Source organism: Physeter macrocephalus, chromosome 6, assembly GCF_002837175.3.
Source record: "Physeter macrocephalus isolate SW-GA chromosome 6, ASM283717v5, whole genome shotgun sequence".
Classification (NCBI taxonomy): domain Eukaryota; kingdom Metazoa; phylum Chordata; class Mammalia; order Artiodactyla; family Physeteridae; genus Physeter; species Physeter macrocephalus.
In genome coordinates, this window is record NC_041219.1 from 56,718,863 (window position 1) to 56,740,152 (window position 21,290).

The 21,290-nt window shown below is 44.9% G+C and overlaps 1 protein-coding gene and 1 non-coding gene across 2 annotated transcripts in view; one reads left to right on the top strand and one right to left on the bottom strand.

Moving 5' to 3' along the window:
• Nucleotides 1-1,484: 1,484 nt before the first annotated feature.
• LOC102990603 (NADH dehydrogenase [ubiquinone] 1 alpha subcomplex subunit 9, mitochondrial) overlaps nucleotides 1,485-21,290 on the top strand; it is a 35,541-nt gene continuing 15,735 nt past the window's right edge. Inside the window, exons 1-8 of the mRNA XM_024129248.3 lie at nucleotides 1,485-1,590; nucleotides 6,804-6,974; nucleotides 7,321-7,418; nucleotides 10,587-10,678; nucleotides 11,878-12,019; nucleotides 16,104-16,206; nucleotides 19,707-19,774; nucleotides 20,923-20,999. Coding sequence (XP_023985016.1) covers nucleotides 1,542-1,590; nucleotides 6,804-6,974; nucleotides 7,321-7,418; nucleotides 10,587-10,678; nucleotides 11,878-12,019; nucleotides 16,104-16,206; nucleotides 19,707-19,774; nucleotides 20,923-20,999 — 800 coding nt within the window. The 5' untranslated portion in view covers nucleotides 1,485-1,541. The remainder of the gene's footprint in view (nucleotides 1,591-6,803; nucleotides 6,975-7,320; nucleotides 7,419-10,586; nucleotides 10,679-11,877; nucleotides 12,020-16,103; nucleotides 16,207-19,706; nucleotides 19,775-20,922; nucleotides 21,000-21,290) is intronic.
• On the bottom strand, nucleotides 11,369-11,472 carry LOC112066375 (U6 spliceosomal RNA). Its single transcript, XR_002892595.1, has one exon. It is a non-coding gene; the product is annotated as a U6 spliceosomal RNA (small nuclear RNA).

Consider the following 21,290-nt stretch of genomic DNA (forward strand, 5'->3'; position numbering starts at 1 on the left):
AAGGTATGTTTTTATTCATGTTGACTCCAGAATCAAATATTAGCAAAATGTAAGTGCTAAGTGAACATAGGATGAGGCCAAGAAATATGACAGTGTAGCATTAGTAAACTTCTCTGATAAAATTTCTTCAAGAGTTTCTTTCCTCTTCCAATTCACTGTGGAAGATGACATTTCAGTAAGCGGAGGGGGTGGGGTGGAGTGGGACCAACCAACCTTACACGCCTAGTAACAGGCCACTTCTGCTCACTACATGTCTTTTGTCCATCCCAGCAACGCACACTCCTTTCTTCCTGAAAAAACAAGGCACTGAAGAAATGACCGGGTCTAGAAAGATTCCCCCAAACGAGTCTGTTTTCTGATAAGCCCTAAAGGTAGATGTCTCACGACAGGCTGCTGATCGCTGTTCCTACTCAGGGAGCTTGAGAGGTTTGCCCCGTAGAAAGTATTCAAAAATGCAAGTCTTTATCTTTCTGGAATTTCCAGAAACTATTATACTTTCTGGAACAATACAGACTCCCAATGGACCCACAGTTTAAAAAAAAACATTACAAACCGTTGCTCTTGAGTTTCTTCCTAGAAAAATGTGCAGATGGCATACACGCCCACTAACTTTTACATGACATTTCAGGAAGTTCGCCGACTTCCTGAAGCCCACTCCTTTTTCTTTGGCCACTCTGTGCGGCCTGCAGGACCTTAGTTCCCAGAACAGTGTTCGAAGAGGCACCCCCTGCAGTGGAAGCACGGAATCTTAACCACTGGACCACCAGGGAAGTCCCCTGAAGCCCACTCCTGGGTGGCAGTCCAAGTTAAGAATCCCTGGATTCATGTCAGGTGGTGAGATAAAGGCTTTGATCAATCAGAGTAATTAAAGGACGGGTGGAATGATAGAAGACGTCAGACAAGTCGTCTCCGAGGTAACCTGCCCGCAAAGACTTGAGCTGGTGACACGCCAGGAAGAGGGAACAGCAAGAGCCAAGGCTCCGGACGGAACCTGCTCCGGTGCCACGACAGCATCCTTTCTCACTTCTATTTCTCGTCCTCACTTTTTCTCTCTTGGTCCCCGCCCCCTCCAGTCCCCTGGGCCCGAGTTTTCTCCTTGAAGAGCTTCCCGAACGCAGGGGCCACGCCTCCTCTTTCCCCGCCTCACCGGGGCCGCCCCATCGGACACTTTCAGGGCACGATGAACTGAGAGTCCGGAGAGCTGCGGTGCTGCCATTTTGCCCTTGAGTCAGTCCCCGGTCCACTGTGAACTTCAGGTTCCTCGACAATACGAGGTTATCTTTACGGTGCACTCCAGACCGGGGATTCCGACCCTAAGACTCCTTTCTTTCTACTTCCCCTCCTCCCCGTCTCTCTCGGGTCCCCCCAGCCCCTCCAGCTCTCTCCCCAACACTCTAACGGGGCCACTCGTCACCCTACCCGCGGCCCCGCCCCTTCCGTTCTCGCTTAGAGCCTGCGCAGACAGCCGGGAAAGATGCCTTTTGACCCAGCTTAGTAGCCGTAGTCGGCCGAGCGCCGGCGGCAGGGGATTGTGGGAGAAGATGGCGGCCGCTGTTCACCCCCGAGTTGTCAGGGCCCTGCCAATGTCACGTAAGTGTCACCGGGAACGGCGGCCCCGGATCGGGAGTCCAAGATGCGAATCTAAAGTTTGGGGAGTGGCACCGTGGTGCAGCGGTCGCGCTGAGTCCCTGGGCACCCTGGTTTTTCTAGGTCCGGAGCTGACTCTGTCCAGTTCCTCCTTTTTCTCCCCTTCCCCGGCTCACGTATTAAATTGTGCACCTGGGAAGGGGTCTTCGCTGGGAGAACGTGAGCAACGCGAAGGGGAGAGGAAAAGGGACATGTGAAAGATCGAGAAACTCAGTACTGATAGGGTTGTAAGGGTTTGGGGTTATAAGAAATATTGGGGGGAAGGCGGCGGAGGAATCTGAAAAGGATGGGGGAAAAAAAGGATAGTGGAGAAAAGGTTCTTCATGGATTGACTTTATGACTTTGCGCAAACTCTTAATCGGTCTCAACTTCAGATTCTGCGCATCACAGTGGAAATGATCATACTACAATGTCAGGGAGTTTCTGAGCACTTTCTAAATCAAAAGCATTCCTACAAATGTGGAGGCGTTGAGGCCTTGGGGAGCGAGGGATGCTCAGGAGAGAGAAGAATCAGGACATTGGTGGGAAAAAAAGGAAGAAGAATAAAAGAATGTCTTAGGATTTGTCTAAGTGTAGTTTATTGTCCCTTCTGTTTTGATCGGATCTGCTGTGGTCCTCAAGTTGAAAACACGCATTTGCTCTTCCACTCACTAAGAGATGCTAGAAAAGCAAGGAAACTGGGAATACAGTTACACTTCATCATCATTATTTCACCCTCCTGTCCTTCACAAACATGCCCTGCATCAACCTCCAGAAATTGCATTTTACCATAGTGTATTTTAGTTATTACAGAATATCATTTGCTCTCAAAATTAGGTGCATGTCAGAATCATTCTCAGAGCTTTATAAAAAATGGACACTCATTGAAGAGCTATTGAATCAGAATTTTTGAGACTGGCTCCTTGCACCTTAAATTTTAAAAAGCTCCACAGGTAGTTCTAATGTTCAGCCAGAGGTGAGAGTCAGGAGTATTTGGAGGATTCTTTCTTATTTTCCATCTTGGGTAGAGCTCCTCCACGCCTCTGGGCAGGTGGTTGGCGCACATCACTTATAATGGATGGTTTCGTAGCACTCACTTCTTTGCAAAGACATTTGCTGGTTCTTGTTGAACTGTTACATTGGTGCCACATAGTGTTGGTTGTGAATGGTAATAACGACAATTTATTGAGTTCCTGCTGTCGGCTAAACACCGTTCTAGACATTTTCATAAAATTTTTTCCTTTAACTCATTTTTTTTTTAACTTGACACCGTAGCTTGTGCTCTTTACCACTCTGCTTTACTGTCTCTGGTAAAGTAAGCTTTTGAGTAAACTCGGGAGAGGCCAGTCTAGTGTGTAACATAATCAAAACACTATAGAACTGTATAAAACATATATAGTGAGATGTGACGAGACTATTAAGTACCACAGGAAATCAGAAAAGGGAAAAAGTAGATCATCTGAAGTAGGGAGGGACGATTGAAAGGCCAGTGGAGAATTGCAGCACTTCCATTGATTTAAAAAAAATTTTTTTTAGGGTTGTTATGATCTGGAAAGTTAGAGGGGTTGGACATTTTCCTGGCACTAGCAAGGACAAGGGGGTGAGTGAGAATGGAGGCAGTGAGATGACCACCTGAAGATCTGGAATAGTAGGAAAGGAGGTTGAATACCTTAGATGGGATCAAATAATGGAGGCCTTTGAAAGCCAAGCAGAGTTTAGACCAGTGGTTTTCCAAGTGGGTTTTGCAAGAGGAACCAATGGTATATAAAAATACAGTATTAGAACTTAAAGAAAAAAAGTTTTCTGTAGTAGTAACAATAGCTAACACATGGTTCAAACTATATACCAGACACTGTTCTAAGTGCTTTCACGTGTGTTGCAAAATGTGTATAACATATTGGTACTACGTAGAACGTGCATGTAATTTACAAATAAATACTTAAAAAAAACCTTATGCGGTGTGGAAGCAAATATGTTTGGAGGCTATTGGTTTAGGTATTAACAGTAGGAAAGCAAAGTAGGTTTAATGGAAAAGGATATTATTTTCCTAACGGTGTTCCTAATAAATGGAAGAAAATGGAGAGGCTGGAGCCAAAGAAGTTAATAACATATTTATTGAGAACCTGCAGGGTGAAAGGCACCGTGACGTACTTACCCATTTATTATTATTATTTTTAAAAACTTATTTGTTTATTTTTGGCTGTGTTGGGTCTTTGTTGCTGTGCGCAGGCTTTCTCTAGTTGCGGTGAGCGGAGGCTACTCTTCGTTGTGGTGCGCGGGCTTCTCATTGCGGTGGCTTCTCTTGTTGCGGAGCACGGGCTCTAGGCGCGCAGGCTTCAGTAGTTGTGCACGTGGGCTCAGTAGTTGTGGCTCACGGGCTGTAGAGCTCAGGCTCAGTAGTTGTGGTGCGTGGGCTTCGTTCCTCCGCGGCATGTGGGATCTTCCCGGACCAGGGCTCGAACCCATGTCCCCTGCATTGGCAGGCGGATTCTTAAACACTGAGCCACCAGGGAAGCCCTTACCCATTTATTATTAATTTTCATATCAACCCTCTAAAATGTAACCTTCATGAGGCCAGGGACTTTGTCTTTTTTTACTATGTTAGTCACAGTTTCCAGAATAATGCTTGGCTGGTAATTGTTGAAAAAACAAATAACCATGTGAGGTTAGTGTCACATTACTTTCTGAGGAATTTCAAAGTAATAGGAAAATACTCCTGGAATTCTTAATGTGTGCTGGGTAATGTGCTAAATGCTTTAAACACATTTACTCCAATCCTCTTAACAATCCTTGGAGATGTTCATACCTAGACTCCAGTAATTCTTCTGATTTTATTTGCTCTGTCCTTTATGCTGTGCCCTAACTTCCTTACTCGTCATTCTAATCATTCCCTTTCATACATTCTCAACTCCCCAGTCCTTATCCCTTTGACATAAAAAAATCAATGCTGATTAAACCAAGCTTTCCACGTATGTTTTCCACGTATTTCCTGCCTGCCCCTGAGTGGCTGAGAGCTAAGCTAAGGAAAACTCCACAAACGAATTGAGTGTCCTTATTTTAAATCCATGAATGCAAATCTCAAGTGGATTTTCAGCACATTTTTTCTAGGGAGTTTGTTTTCCCTTTCTGCATATGACTAGTTAACACAGCCAATCTCCTAAAACTTTTAATACGTGCTTCTATCTTATTCTTAGCTTTACAGAGAACGGAAAGGAATCAGATGGGAACAATCTTTTGCCCACCATGATAATCTAATAGCTGAGCTGGGATAATGCTCTGCTTCCCCTCCTCTTACAGTGTATGAGCTTCTCCTGGTCTGATGGAAGGCCGGTTCCCTCATGTGGCCTTTGAGCCCATCCTCCCTAACCTCCTTCCTCCCCTCGCCTGAGTCATTAACATTTCCCCTCTGCTGGGTCGTTCCCATCAACATCTAAATATGTTATAATACTTCATATTAAAAGAACCCTTCCTTGTCTTCCTGTTCCCCTAGCCCCATTTTTCTTTGTCCCTTTACATCGTATCCCCTGAGAAGAATTTTCGATACTCCTCTTAGGACCTCCCTGCCGCACTCTCCTAATCCAATCAAATTGCTCTTGTTCAGGCCATTTACAGCCAACATTTTCTGTATCCTAGGGTCCTTTGCCCTCCTCTTACTTCACTTTTCAGCAGCATTTGATAGAGTTGACTATTCTCTCCATCAGTCACTTTCTTCTTTTGGCTTCTGGACACCATTTTCTTTTGTTTTTTTCTCTCACCTCACCGGGCCACTTTTCAATTTCTTTTGCAGGCTCTTTGGGTTAGTCATGTAACCCCTCTGAGCCTTGGTTTCCTCATCTGTAAAGTGGCAATAAAGATAGTGTGAAATAAAATAATATCTATTAAGTGCTAAGAATGATGCCAGGTGCCTTTGTAAGTTTAGCTGTTATTTATACGTTATTATTTAGTTACTATTATGTGTCTGATCTGCATTGTTTGTTTCTAGTCTCTGTGGTTGCAGTAACTGTTCGGTAAGCTAGGCTTTTTCTCCAGTTCCGTACTTTTGGATGGGAAAATCAGTGGTTTCTGGGCAGAGTGCCACAGGAAAGTCAGCTCTAGAAAGCAGAACAGACTTACTGATACTTTCTTAGTTACTTACTTATCTACTTTTGATGATTTTCATTAGTTTTTTATTAAGTCTGAAGTGTACTCTTATTTTTGTTTTTTAAAACTAATTTATTTTATTTTAACTGATTTATTTTATTTTTTTTTAATTAATTTATTATTTATTTTTGGCCGTGTTGGGTCTTTGTTGCTGCGCGTGGGCTTTTCTCTGGTTGCAGTGAGCAGGGGCTACTCTTCGTTGCGGTGCGCCATTTTCTGATTGCGGTGGCTTCTCTTGTTGCGGAGCACGGGCTCTGGGACTGCGGGCTTCAGTAGTTGTGGTGCACAGGCTCAGTAGTTGTGGCTCGCGGGCTTAGTTGCTCCATGGCATGTGGGATCTTCCCAGACCAGGGCTCGAACCTGTGTCCCCTGCATTGGCAGGCAGATTCTTAACCTCTGCACCACCAGGGAAGCCCCTGAACTGTACTCTTTAAAAAAAAATAATCTCTTACCTCTACCTCCAACCCATATCATCAACTCTGTTTTTCATTCATCATCAGTTTTACAGTCTGTTCCAGGTACGTCTTTTGCTGTTCCCTGCGCTGGGCTTATTCATTCCCACCCCTGCGTTGTTAGATGTGTTACGTGTTTCACGTGGAAATCTGTCTTTTCTGTTATTACTCTTTCAAATCTTTCTCAAAACACTTTATTCAGGAGTCCTTCCTCATGATTCTCTAACTTATGGCACCTTTACTTTGCATTCTCTCTGCTCCTTTCATGTAGAGATTTATACTCTCTTAATTTGTAACTGTTTATTATTATCTTTCTTAATGTGATTTATCTTTTTAGGTAAATTATATCCTATAGGGCAGGGAGTTTGCTTTCTAACTTTTATACATTTCCTTATGTCCTATGGATTTTTTTGTTGCAATAATTTGTGTTTATTGTTGCTGTTGTTACTTAAATTATAAACATTAAATTTAAACTGTAACCTAAGTAAATGAAAATACTGATAGCAAAATAATGTTGCATTTCTAGGAAAAGAAGCTGTTTGAATTCATGGTCAATTTTATGTATATTCTGGGGTTCTCTTTAAGGTTCTTCTGTTACTACAATAGCCACATCTGTGTTTCATGGCCCACCGCAGCGCCAGCTTCATCATGCACTCATACCTCATGGGAAAGGTGGGCGTTCCTCAGTCAGTGGGATTGTGGCCACCGTGTTTGGAGCAACAGGATTCCTGGGCCGCTACGTTGTCAACCACCTTGGTAAAGTTCCTTGCGTTCAACCTACTCCAAAGCCATTTATTACGGTTGCCTAATGAGAACTGTTTCTTTTCATTGTCACGGTGTTTTGAACTACTCCTGTCTTGGATTTATGTAATTTTGGTCTGCTGTACGTTATGAGCAGGCCCAGACTTCCTATATAGGAAGTTAATACAGGAAAGGGGGCTCTGAAAAGTTAGGACATCTCTAGCATGGCGAAATATGTTTCTTACTAAAAATAGCATCAATTCACCTATCATACCAGAATTTAAATGTTACAAAATCACTGTTGTATGATGTAACCATATTATGTTAATGTGGATCCTTGTTCCAACCCATTCTTTTTTAGGTCGCATGGGGTCACAAGTGATCGTCCCCTACCGGTGTGAGCTATATGATACCATGCACCTTCGCCCGATGGGTGACCTGGGCCAGATTATCTTTCTGGTAAGAGCCCGTGTTACTGATTATTGGAGTTGATAAACGTAAATTACTAAGGTCATTTTTAGCATAGAGAGGCAGTATAATAAAGCAGCAGCTTCATCCCAGAGTGGGCCAAGGGCGTCCTCCATTCACAGGCCATTCTTGTAAACCCTAGTCCAGCAGTTAGCAAACTTTTTCTCTAAAGGGCCAGATAGGAAATACTTTAGGCTTTGCAGGTCATAGGCTCTTTGTCATGTTTACTCAGCTCTGCCCTTGTAGCCTAAAAGCAGCTACAGGCAATGCATAAACAAATGGGAGCGGCTGTGTTCCAATAAAACTTTGTTTACAAAGCTAGATTGCAGGCTGGATTTGCCTGTGGGCCATAGTTTGCCAACCTCTGCTCTAAACCTATGCTGGCCGGTAGCCATCAGCCACGTGTGGCTCTTGAGCCCTTGAAATGTGGCTGGTGTGGATTGAGGTGCGCTGTAAGTGTGAATTACACATCGGATTTCAAAGACTTGGTTCGAAGAAGATAATATTCAATGTATTGTTAATAATTTTTTACATTTATTACCTATTGAACTAGTATTTTGGATAAATTGGGTCAAATAAAATATTATTAAAATGAATTTCACCTGTTTCTTTTTATTCTTTTACAAGTGGCTAAGAGAAAATTTAGAATTACATATGTGCCTCGTGTTATATTTCTCCTGGACAGTGCTTCGATAGACAGAGAAAATCACAAATAGGGTGTTTTATAACTTGGTTGGCTTGGATAGACTTGACTTCCAACAGTTCTTCCTGAGCATTCACTGTAGTTATTCTTCAATCTGCAGGTTCTTCCCTTAGGCCAATAGTTAGTTGCCAGCGGGGTAGGGGGAATTGTGTGGGGAGAACCTTCAAGGGAGTGATGAGAAATGTGTGGGCCCTTTTGGTTGTCACAGTGAGCGGAGACCATACCGGTTTATTAGGCAGGGGCCAGGGATGCTGAGTATCCTGCAGTGCACAGGTCCTTTTCTCAGGGAATGATGCTGTCCCAGTGCCTGCAGTTTCCTATGGAGGAACACTCGGGGCCTGGGTGCTTGGGTCAGCTGTTCTTGTAGCTAACTTTTCTTACTTTCATCATCCTGCCTGGGCCTGAGCGCTTCCACTGACACACTTTGCTCTTTTAAAAAATGTTTGTTAAACATCCTTAGTATCTATTTTATTCACACAGATTATTTGTGACCTCATTAAATTTTGACTTATTTTTAATGGCATTCTCATTTATTCTTTACTGAAGGTTCACAAGCTAAATATAATATTTATATTGGAAATTTCTTATTTCTAAAGTGTTTTGCTTTTCCAGAATCTTATTCTCAAATATCTGCTTGGTGTTACAGTTAGAGGAGCTTAGCCTTTTCCTAGTTCTTTGTGACTGAAGATTATCAGTCACCTTGTCAATCCTCAGAATTGAGGTATTTCACAAGTGATGGACGAAAACTTTTACCGGCTTGCAAATGCGGAGTCATTGGAATTAAGCTGAATGACATGTATTCCGTGCTTCCCACGGGTGTTTGTTGTGTCTGCTCCGTTCCTGGCGTTGAGCTAAGCACTGAGTGTGTCTTGTTGAACAAGACCGCAGGGAACTCAGTCTTAACAGGGTGCATAACTTTGAATACGGTCATGTTTATGAAAGGGGAAGCCCAGGAAAGTTGTAACAGGGGGACGCCTCACTATATTGTTGTTTATTTTTGAGAAGGATGGACCACATTGGGTGTGGGGTGCCGATTTCCCCACTTTAGTCTCTGTTGGAAACTGCTGTCTGAACAGCCGTTTGGTTCACCAACCTGATCGTGCCCCTGGGCCTTACTCCTGGGAATTTGGTTTCCTTTTGACTGCTCCTCTCCCGGCATCACTCTTGGGCCATTCATGCAGTTACGCCGCGCGCTCTTCCCCTCTGAGTCTTCTTGGGTTCATCCTTTCCCACCCGTGTCATCGTCTCTGAAAAGGCCGTGTTGAGCTCATTACGTGTAGAGCGCTTTTTTCGTTGAGTGTGTTGCTTACTGTACTGCAGATTTTCTGTATATTTCACTTACTCGTCATAGCAACCCCGTGGGGTAGGTTGTATTCTCAAGTTTTGCATGGAGTTTGGAGAGAGCATTTGTACACTGTTAGTAAAAGGCAAAGTGGAATTTGCATTCTGTCTCTTGTACTGCATTCTCCACAGTCAGTTGTAACCAGTGCTGCCTGCCAAGGGCTTCATCTTTTTGCTCTTGAATCTGATTCCCGTAGCCCTCTCTCTCTTTTCTAAATTGTGCAGGCATTCTATTGCTTGCTGTCTCTCCTTCTACCCCAGCCCCCCACTTCTCTTCCGCTCTCCCCTCTTTTCTCACTCTCCCTCCCACCCCCCTCACTCACAGATACAACTAAGAAATCCATACTACTTATTGTCTTCCTTCAAAATGCTTTAAAATTTTATTTTCATTTTAACATAGAAAATGCTCTACCTTTGTCCGGGGGTCTTTAGTTCCTTGTCACTATTTTGGACAAGACACATCGATCTGACTTAAGTCCTAAACGACTGCTCACAAGTGCAGCTCTCCACCGAAGTCTGCCATCGGCTCGCCCTGAACTGATAGGCGCGTCACTTCTCTCTGAGTGCTGTTTTCATGTCTTTGAAGCAGAAATGACCAGATCTGGGATTATAAAGAGTAAAGAGTTAAAAAGAAGTAAGAAAATAGTCATGAGTATTCCCAATTTAACGTTAACCTTTGCGAGACACCCCTCCTATCTTCCGTCTAACTGGTTGGTGCTAACAAGGGAAAGTCAGTTTCCCTCCCAAACGATCCTCGGTTCTTTGGCTGTATTTCATTCAGGAAGGGAGACTTGATTACTAGATTCCTTTACAGGCTTCTGCGGGGCAGTTGGGAGGACAGAAATTGCCCTGCCCCGTGAAAATGAAGAGTGTCTTTTCTAGTTCTGTCACCTGCTATTACCTGAATAAAATGTGCTTTGACCTCTTTGTTTCCAGAAGAGCCAGAGAATCAGCAGCGTTTCTGTTGTAGTCAGTGGAGCCGGTGTGAAATGGCACCGTCTCGTGATGACAACAGATGGCCCATTGTGAATCTTGCCGATGGGGGTAGCTACAGACGTGTTTTGTGCCAGGGCGCACCCCTGATGTTTTCATGTGACTGGCTCCTGCTGTTATAGGAATGGAACGGGAGAGACAAGGACTCGATCCGAAGAGCTGTGGAGCACAGCAACGTGGTCATCAATCTCGTTGGGCGGGAATGGGAAACCAGGTAAGTCTTTGACCCTCGTTTCTCCTTTGCAAAGCTGGCTTAAGGCTCGGTAGACGTTTGTTGGGCACGTATCATGCCAGGGATTGTAGCTGTGACATTTTTCATTAGTTCATCAATGAGTATTGACTGAACAACCTTTCCACAGCCAGTGACCACCCTCCCCACCTAACCCCTGTCCTCCCCCAGCCGGGCATTCAGTTGGTGGTAAGTCTAGTATAAGAAGCAATAAAAAACCACTATGGATTGTGCCAGTGTGGTGGGTGTCATCACCAGCTGGGGTGGGGTTAGGAAGGAGGGTTTTCCTGTTCCACTGACCGACAAGCTGAACACTGGGTTTTCTCGCGTGAACAGTGTTCTCGATCTATTCTCCACTTTGCTAATTAAAGATGGCTTGAGTACCAGTTTGAACAGTTCTTTTTAGCCCTTGTGTGGGTTGTTTATCAACAAATAATGTTTTAATCCTGTGGTCCCGCAGCACTCTGTTCATGTCTCTTTCTTCACATTTATGAAAGTTCGACTTAGACTTATTTAGCTATGTCTGCCTCATCACATATTTTTAAGTTCTTTGATGACTTGGAGGGTCTTATTCAACTTTATAGCTCCCGTGATGGCTAACAGTGCTTTTGTACAGAGCAGGCACTTAGTTCACGTTGTTGGATCTAACTGGTGACTGATGTGTTTTTTTTTGTTTTAAACGTGGAACGCTTCACGAATTTGCGTGTCACCGTTGCGCAGGGGCCGCGCTAATCTCTGTATCGTTCCAATTTCAGTATATGCGCTGCCGAAGCGAGCACTGATGTATTTTTTTAGTTTCCTTTTTTTCCCCTGAGGAAAACAAAGGCCTGGGGGTGAGCAGTGGTTTCCCCTCCAGCACCCAGCACTTCTCTCCTCCCCGCCCAATCAGTGCAGCCAGATGTTTTCAAAGGGCCTCAGCCTTGGGATTCCTTGAGGACAGAGAATAGTATGTACGCCAATTTATGACTTATAGTAAACCTTACATTACGTATGGTAATGGCAGTGAGGAGGCCTGTAAAATTTTTTTTAAATATTAGTTTTGACTTTGGGTTAAAGCGTTGCTACTTAAAAGTGTAACTATTGATATTATGAATTCCAGCAATAGTATGAAAACCAGCTTATCACAGTATGCGTTGAAATCCTGAGTCAGGTGTTCTTAACCGATCCCTATTTCTTCCTTCCAGAAACTTTGATTTTGAGGATGTTTTTGTAAAGATTCCCCAAGCAATCGCTCAAGTGTCCAAGGAAGCTGGAGTTGAAAAATTTATTCACGTTTCACATCTGAATGCCGATATTAAAAGCTCTTCTAAATATCTGAGAAATAAGGTAGGTAACAAGTTGATTTGGGAAGTGGTTCACGGAGCTTGAGTTTCTTAGCCCCTTGGAAACGTGAGTTTAAGCGAGAAAGGTTTCTCACTGATGTATCCAGAATCAAGGGGGATTTCTAATTCTCCGTATCCAGAATGTGATTGTTGTGTGGCTGAGCTGTAGCTGGGTGCCTTCGGTTTGCAGGGGACCGTGTGCTAAGCGGCCTCAGAGATGGGTAGATCATACTGTTACCCGCCGTCCGGGGTGTAAAGTTTCTTGGCACGTCACAGACTTACAGAGTAAACAGAAAAGGCAGAGTATGCTTCCTGTATAAGAGTCACACCTGTGTCAGCCACCCAAGCTGAAGGGCCATCCTTCTTTCTCTGACCCCTTGCATAGTCACGGTCTTACGCCATGCTTGGAGGGGTGACGTGAAGGCTGGGGGTGACAGGATAAGTGTTTGCCGGGGAAGATGGCTGTTCACATTGTAGTCAGGCTTCCTGGACTCCCAGAAACCCCACCGTGGTCCAGATCGTGCCCAGGGATTGAGCAGCCTGGGTTGGAGTCGGTCTGTAACCTGAAATGTTTTATCATCAGGGACTCAGTAGGGATTGCGGTGCCCGGGAACGCCTTCAGCGTTTGGTTCCTGCCGTAAGGCGCCTGCTTTGGGTCAGATTGATAAGGACCACAGAGTTCCTTGGCACTGGCTCCAGCTTTTGTTTCCACTGCATTCTTTAATTGACCAAATTATTTATTAAGCACCTACTATGTGCTCCATGTTGTAGTAGGTGCTGGGGATACAGGGTAAATAAAACACACATATGGTCTTAGCCCACATCTAGTTTCTAGTCCACTGAGGAAAATAATTCCAGATGCACTAGGTGTTGCAAAGTAGCTTGGGGGATCTTTACAAAAACAACCTCAAAATCAAAGTTTCTGGAAGGAAAAAATAGGAATTGGTTAAGAACACCTGACTCGGGATTTCAAAGCGTTCTGTGATAGGCTGGTTTTCATACTATTGCTGGAATTCATAATAGCAATAGTTACACTTTTAAGTAGCAATGATTTAACCTGAAATCAAAATTAATACTTCTTAAAAATTGTACAGGCCTCCTCACCGTCATTACCGTACTTAACGGAAGGCTCACTATAAGTCATGAATCAGCGTACACACACTTGTCGGTGCGAGAGCGAGAGAGGGAGTGCGAGAGTGAAGCCCGTGCCTGCCTCTGCCCTAGCATGCAGAGAATCATCCGCGTTCGCAGTTGTTTGGAGGGGGCGGAGGTGGGGAGGTCAGTGGTGAGGGTGAGGGAGGAGTCGCAGGTGCCCAGCCCTCAGGCTTAAACCCCTGGATGGACGGCGCTCCGGTTGGACAAAATGAGGAACGCTTGAGAAGGGCCAGCTGCTGGGGGCAGGGTTCTCAGCCTTAGTGGCCCATTAGAATCACCGAGGGGACTGAAAGATCCTGACGCCCGGGGCACCCAGACCAATGGAGATAGCAGCTCTGGGGGTAGGACTCGGGCGCCAGTACTTAGCCCTCAGGCTTAAACCCCTGGATGGATGGCGCTCCGGTTGGACAAAATGAGGAACGCTTGAGAAGGGCCAGGTGCTGGGGGCAGGGTTCTCAGCCTTAGTGGCCCATTAGAATCACCGAGGGGACTGAAAGATCCTGACGCCCGGGGCACCCAGACCAATGGAGATAGCAGCTCTGGGGGTAGGACTCGGGCGCCAGTACTTACACCTCTCCCTCTGTAATCCCAGTGTGTGGCACAAATTGGGAGGTATTATCTGTGGAGAACGGAAGAGGGTGATCCAGTTTGGGACTCGGGTTGCATCTCAAGTGCGTGTCAAGTCACCCAGGTCCCAGTGGAGAATGGGGTTTAAGATCCTGGAGCTCTAAAGAAAGCGTGTGGTTGGGGATATGAACGTGGGAGTGCCCACTGTTTGTTGTTAATTGAAGCAACACGAGGGGACAAGGTGGCCTCATGGGGATGAGCCGAGAGCAGAGAGCTCTGGACAGCGCCCAGAGGAGCACTGACGGGGGGTCTGGGGGACGAGGACAAGGATGCACCTGCAAAAAGCAAACAAGAGGACTGAGCAGGGTGGACCCGGAGAGGCAGGAGGGACACCAAGAGAGTCTGAGGCTACAGAAGCGGGGGGAAGATGAAGAGGTGAGTCAGAGCTGCAGGGTCAGCCGGGGTCTGCACCGCAGGTCCTCGGTGGGCTTACCAAGAGCAGTTTGAGCAGGTGTCGGGGCAGCAGTGAGTGAAGAGTAGGCAGGGGTGGAGGCAGCAGGGACAGTAAGACAGCATCGGTCTCAGGTGGTTTACTAAGAGGAAGGAGGGGGCAGGAGGCTGGAGGGGCGTGTAGAGTTGGAATTTCTCTTTTCTTTGAAGGTAGACGATCTTGGCGTTGTTGAAATGCTGGTGGGAAGGTGCAGGTAAGGGGAGCCTGACTGCAGATGTGGGCAGGAGTACTGGGCAGGCTCCTGAGAAAGTGACAGGAGGTGAGTTCCTCCACTCTGGTCACGAAGGAGGAGAGAATGTTGCTTTGTGCACCTGGCTTTGTAGATTCAGCGCTGGGAACACCAGGTGGTTTTTCTCTGCTGCTGTACTTTCTCCTTGAATTAGAAGATGAAGTCATTTACTGGAAGGAAGAGGGGAAAGTAAGGGAGAAATTTGAATAGAACAGAAAAGTTTTGAAATTTGTCAACTGGAAATGTAAACTAATTAGAAGGAAACCCTATTTCTGGGAAATGTTATGAGCCCGGTTAGAACGGGGGACAGGAATTTATGTGTTACCAATCGATGATTTGTCCTTGTTTATTTTCCCGTAGCTCTGAAGGCAGCGGGAGTGCATGGCTTAAAGGAGGAGGCTAGTGGGGTTCTTCCAGGATTGGGATTTTGCCTGTTGCGGGGAGTAAAGGACAAGGGGACAGGTAGTCTACAGTATCGCTAAGAGAGTGATGGAAAAGTTGGGCCATGGAATCTAATGTGGGGCAAGGGGCGTTCGGAGGGATTGGTGGGGAGGAAGGCAGACCCAGTGGACTGGGGTCCCCAAGAAGCTGAAGGAACACATCTCATGAGCAGAGAACAAGCAGGCGGGCAGCACAGGAGCTGGTCATCTGAAAGCAGCACGTCTTCATGTAGGGCTCAGAGGAGGGGCACTCGGGTTGTTCTGGTCTGAGGCCTCCAAGTTGAGAGTGGCTGAAGTGGGGTGAAGATGAGGTCCCTGGAGTTGAGAAGCTCAAGAAACGGAGGTCCGAGTCCGCCGGGGCTCTGATGTCACCCCCAGCAGGTGTGGGTAGGCAGGATGGCTGAACCAGGTGCTGGTATCTGCACCTTGTCTAGGAAGTGAGTCTACTCTGATTTTTCTTCTTTCTTCTTCCTCATAAACTTCCTTAGAATAAATACGGGAAGAAACCCAGCAAGAGCTATAAGAGGTGGAGCATTTTTATGTGTTAGTATTTTAAAAAAAAATTTCGCATAGACTTGTCTCCTCCTTACCATGAGGAATGTATTCCAAATCCCCTGGTGGATGCCTGAAACTGAGGATGGTACCGAACCCCATAAATACTTCGCTTTTTCCTATATGCACATACCTATGATAAAGTTTCATGTATGAATTAGGCACAGTAAGAGACTAACAACAATAACTACTAATAAAGTAAACAGTTACAGCAATAGACTATCGTACGCATTTCATGAATGTGGTCCCCGTTCTCTCACTCAATATCTGCTGACTGTACTCACCCTTCTTCTTGTGATGATACGAGGCTCACGTGCCAGCAGGCCCGAGCAGGATGACGTGAGATTTCATCACGCCGCTCGGAACAGCACACAGTTTAAACCTTATGAATTATTTCTGGAGTTTTCCGTTTAATATTTTTGGACCACAGTTGACCGCAGGTAACTGAAATTGTGGAAGGCGAAACTGAATATAAGGGCGGGGGCGGGGGGTGACTGTAGCTGAGTGTTATGAATAATATGATTCCCTTAACCTGGAGGAGATACGACCTTGAAATATGCGTAGCGTCCCCATAGTGGAAGGAGTGGGAGCTTCGTTAACTCACCGCAGAACTCTGTTGTGTTTGGTTGTTTAGGCTGCTGGAGAGAGAGAAGTGAGAGACACATTTCCAGAAGCTACCATCATAAAGCCATCGGACATCTTTGGAAGAGAGGATAGATTCCTCAATTATTTTGCAAGTAGGTCTTCTTCCTTAATCGTAGGAGGGGGAATGCTGGTTAACCAGGTTGAAGTTAATCACAAGCAAACTATGTTCTCTGACTGGAAGGTGGAGGTTGTATTTTTTTCCCCTCGAGTTGCCTTTTTCTCCCCAAAGGTTCTCTTTTCCCCGTCAGCATGGTCCCTCTCGTGATCTTCGTCACTCTGTATCAAAAGAAGCAGCTGAGATGCCTGCAGGGAGCGTGGACTTGGGAGTTTGAGACCTGACTATGAATTGGGTCCTGGGACTAACCAGCTCTGGGACTCTGGCAGGTCTCTGAATGTAGCAGCTTCCTCATCTGTTGAGATGACCATGATGATGTCCACCTGAGGACCAGTGTGCTGGCCAGTGGAGTAGCTAGCTTATGGTACAGCACCTGGCATGGGGTCAGTGCCTCATTTATACTTGGCCTACGAAGCCCCGGTTTTCTTAGTGTCGCCTCACTTTCAGTCTGTTTTCCAAGTCACTTAGGTGTTGGTTTTGAAAGACAAAGAGGTAGCATCCTCCTTTGTCAGACACACGTGATAGGTCGTAAGAGTGGGGTCCTAACCCACAGGATTAGTGGCCTTAGAAGAAGAGGAAGAGAGAGATCATTCTCTCCCTCCCCGTGTGCCCTGAGGAAAAGCCATGTGAGAATGTAGCCGGCTGCCTGTAAGCCAGGAAGAGAGCTCTCACCAGGAACCAGATCAGCCGATACCCTGATCTTGGACTTTCCTGTGTCCAGAGCTATGAGAAAATAAATTTCTCTTGTTTAAATAAGCCACTCAGTGTGTGGTATTTTATTGTGGCAGCCTGAGCATACCACACAGTCTTAACCATTTCTAAGTGTACAGTTCAGTACCGTTATGTGTATTCACATTGTACTGCAAACGATCTCCAGAACTCTTTTGATCATGCAAGACTGAAGCTCTGTATCCATCAAACAACTTCCCATTCCCCCCTCCCCCCAGCCCCTGGCAACACCATTCTACTTTCTGTCTATGAATTTGACTACTCTAGGTACTTCATAGAAGTGGAATCAGACGGTGTTTGTCTTTTTTGTGACTCGCTTATTTCACTTAGTATAATGTCTTCAGGGTCCATCCATGTTGTAGCCTGTGACAGGATTTCTTTCCTTTTAAGCTGAATAATAATCCATTGTATGTATAGACCACATTTTGTTTATCCATTCTTCTGTCAGTGGACACTTGGGTTGCTTCCACCTTTGCATTATTTTATCTGAATAATGCTGCTATGAACATGGGTGTACAAATATCTCTTTGAGACCCTCCTTTCAGTTCTCTGGGATATATATCCAGAAGTGAAAATGCTGGAGCATATCGTTCTATTTTTAATTTTTGGAACTACCATGTGTTTTTCCTTAATGTCTGTACCATTTTACATTTCCACCAACAGTGCTCAGTTTCCAATTTTTCCATATCCCCATCATCACTTGTTATTTTCTGTTTTTTTGTTTGTTTGTTTTGTTTTTTTGCGGTACGCGGGCCTCTCACTGTTGTGGCCTCTCCCGTTGCGGAGCACAGGCTCCGGACGCGCAGGCTCAGAGGCCATGGCTCACGGGCCCAGCCGTTCCGCGGCATGTGGGATCTTCCCGGACTGGGGCACGAACCCGCGTTCCCTGCATCGGCAGGCGGACTCTCAACCACTGTGCCACCAGGGAAGCCCTATTCTCTGTTTTTTGATAGTAGCCTTCCTAATGGGTATGAGGTAATATCTGATGGCTTTGCCCTAATGATTAGTGATGTTGAGCATCTTTTCACTTGCTTGTTGTCCATTTGTATATCTTATTTGGAGAAATGTCTATTCATGTCCTTTGCTCATATTTTAATTGGGTGGTTTTTTGTTATTGTTGAATTGTAGGAGTTCTTTATACATTTGGGATAGTAACCCCCTTCCTATCAGACATATGATTTGCAAACACTTTCTCTCATTCTATAGGTTGCATTTTTACACTGTTGATTGTGTCCTTTGTTTCACAGAAGTTTTCAATTCTGATGTAGTCCAGTTTATCTATTTTTACTTTTGTTGCCTACGCTTTTGGTGTCATAGCCAAGAAGTCGTTGCTAAATCCGTTGTCATGAAGCTTTTCCCCTGTGTTTTCTTCTAAGGGTTTTGTACTTTTAGCTCTTATGTTTTGGTCTTTGATCCATTTTGAGTTAATTTTTGTGTATGGTTTGAGGTAAGGTTCACTTTCATTCTTTAGCCTATGGATATTCAGTTTTCCCAGCATCATTTGTTGAAAAGACTATCATTTCTCCTTTGAATGGTGCTGGCACCTTGTCAAAAATTTTTTGGCCAGACGTGCAATGATTATATCTCTCTATTCCATTCCATTGGTCTATGTCTGTTTTTTTGCCACTGTTTTGATCACTATACACTGTTCTGATTACTGTAGCTTTGTAGTAAGTTTTGAAATCAGGAAGTGTGAAACCTCCAACTCTTTTCTTTTTCAAGATTGTTTTGGCTATTTGGGGTGTCTTAATATTCCATATGAATTTTAGAATGGAGTTTCCTGTCTTTCTGCAGAAAACACCATTGGGATTTGGACAGGGATAGCATTAAATCTGTAGACTGCTTTGGGTGGTATTGACATCTTAACAATATTAAGTTTTCCAATCCATGAACATGGGATGTCTTTCCATTTGTGTCTTTTTAAATTTCTTTCAGCAATGTTTTGTAGTTTTCAGAGTGCAAGTCTTTAACCAACTTGGTTTAGTCTTTCCCTAAGTATTTTGTTCTTTTGGATGCTCTTATAAATAATTTCTACTTTTAAAAGTTTTTTTTAAGGAACTTCCCTGGTGGTCCAGTTGTAAGGACTCCACGCTTCCACTGCAGGGGGCACAGGTTCAATCCCTGGTCCGGTACCTAAGATCCCAGAAGCCGTGTGTCGTGGCCAAAAAAAAAAAAAAAAAATTTTTTTTTTAAGAAAATCTTTTTTTACCTTTACATTTAAGCCACTTGGGATTTTGTTTTGGCTTATGGCAAGATGTGAGCCATTTCTTTCTTTTTTGTTTTTTTCCTTCAAAGAGTAGAATGATTATCTCAGCGTCATCTATTAAATACTTCCATTCTCTACGTATTTGTGGTACTGCATTCATCATACACTAAATTCCTATTTTCACCTGCATCTTTCTCTGGGTTAGTTGTATTGCTGATCTGTTGATTAAAATAGGGTGCAGGTAGAGTGCAGTCTTGGGAGTGGCCATGTGCTTAGCACTGCAGAGTGGAAGACAGGTAGACAAGCCACCTGACTGCTTTCCCTGTTTGTGTCCCTAAGTATTTGACCCTTTTACTTTCTGTGTTTGTTGTGTGAAAAAAAAAATGGCTGCCCCTTGTAGGATCATTAACTGCCTCAGAGTCAGCTACATTTATTTCATTATTTTTACTACGCAAAATGGTTATGCCAGCTTGGGGCACCTGGAGATGCGTGGGTCTTCAGGCAGCTTAGGCCTTCTAAGAATGTTGTCTTTCTTCCGCCAGGTATTCGATGGTTTGGTGGTGTCCCTCTTACTTCCTTGGGCAAGAAGACAGTGAAACAACCAGTATATGTAAGTACCCTGGATAAAGGAGCTTTCTCTAAATTCAAGAGTCAGGTGATCAGTTTTGCAGTTTTATCCTAATCCTGTAATCCCATCGTTTTCATCTCTGTCAGCTTGCTTTGACTGGTTGCGTCTCAGTTTACCTAAGAGGTACATGTATTCTCTGTCTTCACTTGTTCATTCATTTAAGAAAACTGTATCGAGCCCTTAATGTGCTAGGCACACCGCAGTCACTGGGAATATTGAGATGCTAACGACACAGGCACACGTTGCTGTCCTCAAGATGGTCAGAGGCAGGTCAGCAAAACAATTGTCATGCAGCATGATAAGTGCTATGACAGGAGAGGGTTTTACGTAAATATGTCAGAGGACACCTACTCCAGACTTGAGGGTCAGGGAAGGCCTCCAAGGAAATGACATCTTAGGTGAGTCCCTAAAGGTGATTCACATGCAGAGGGAGCGGTGTGTACAGGGGCCCAGAGGTGAGAGAGCATGTTGGAGTCCACGTTGTGTTGAACCAGGGTCTCTCAGCTGGGGCACTGTGGACTTCCTGGGCCGGTAACGCTTTGCTGTGGCGGCTGCTCTGGAATGTGTGGCCGCATTCCTGGCCTCCAGCCACCGAGTGGCAGTAGCACCCCCCAAGCTGTGACGACTAAAACTGCCTCCAGGCATTTGCCAATGTCCCTTAGGGGCCAAAATCACCCCTAGGGAAAACCACGGGGTCTGAAATCATGTAAGATTATTATTTTTTTTCAAAGTCCAAATGGTAGAATATTGGCACTTCCTTGTGGTTTGGACTAATGGTTTGTGATAGCACAGTGACAGCAAGAGGAGGAGGGGGAGGGGGTGAGGTTGGAGCCGATGGGAGAGGCCTGGATGCCCCCGAAGCTAACGTGCTCCGACTGGAGAAGGTATTCAGGTGACCCTCCCATGTGGAGGTTATTTGAGCTCTTGAGATTGTGGGTTCTTTTAGGAGCATTCTGAAAACAGACAATGACGCCATCTTAATCTTATCATTCTGTTGTTGTTGTGATCCATGTGGCCTGCTTTCCTTCCTTCCTCCCTCCCCTCCTCCCTTTCCTCCTTTCCCTCCCCCATCTCTCTCTGTTTCTCTCTCTTTCAACAGTTACTTAAACATGTGTTATAATTTCTTGTAGATTGTGGATGTCACCAAAGGAATTATTAATGCAATTAAGGATCCAGATGCCAGAGGGAAAACCTTTGCCTTTGTTGGGTAGGTGGCTGGAGTTTGACTTTAAAGTAGTGCAGCGTGTTAAAATGAAGGAACTGTGATTTACAACACCAATAATTTCTAAACGTGTCACTCAGAGGTCTGTTGGTTGCATTTTTCAGTGTCTTTCTTGGATGATATTTATTCCAGAAACCTTACTGTCTTGGCCCTGAGGCCAGTATATCTCAAAGAACCATCCAAAGGCCATCATTATTAGAAGCTCCTGAATGCTTACATTAAGTCAGAATTGAGGGAACCTAGGAATCTGCTTGAGTAAATGATTCTTCTGTCACC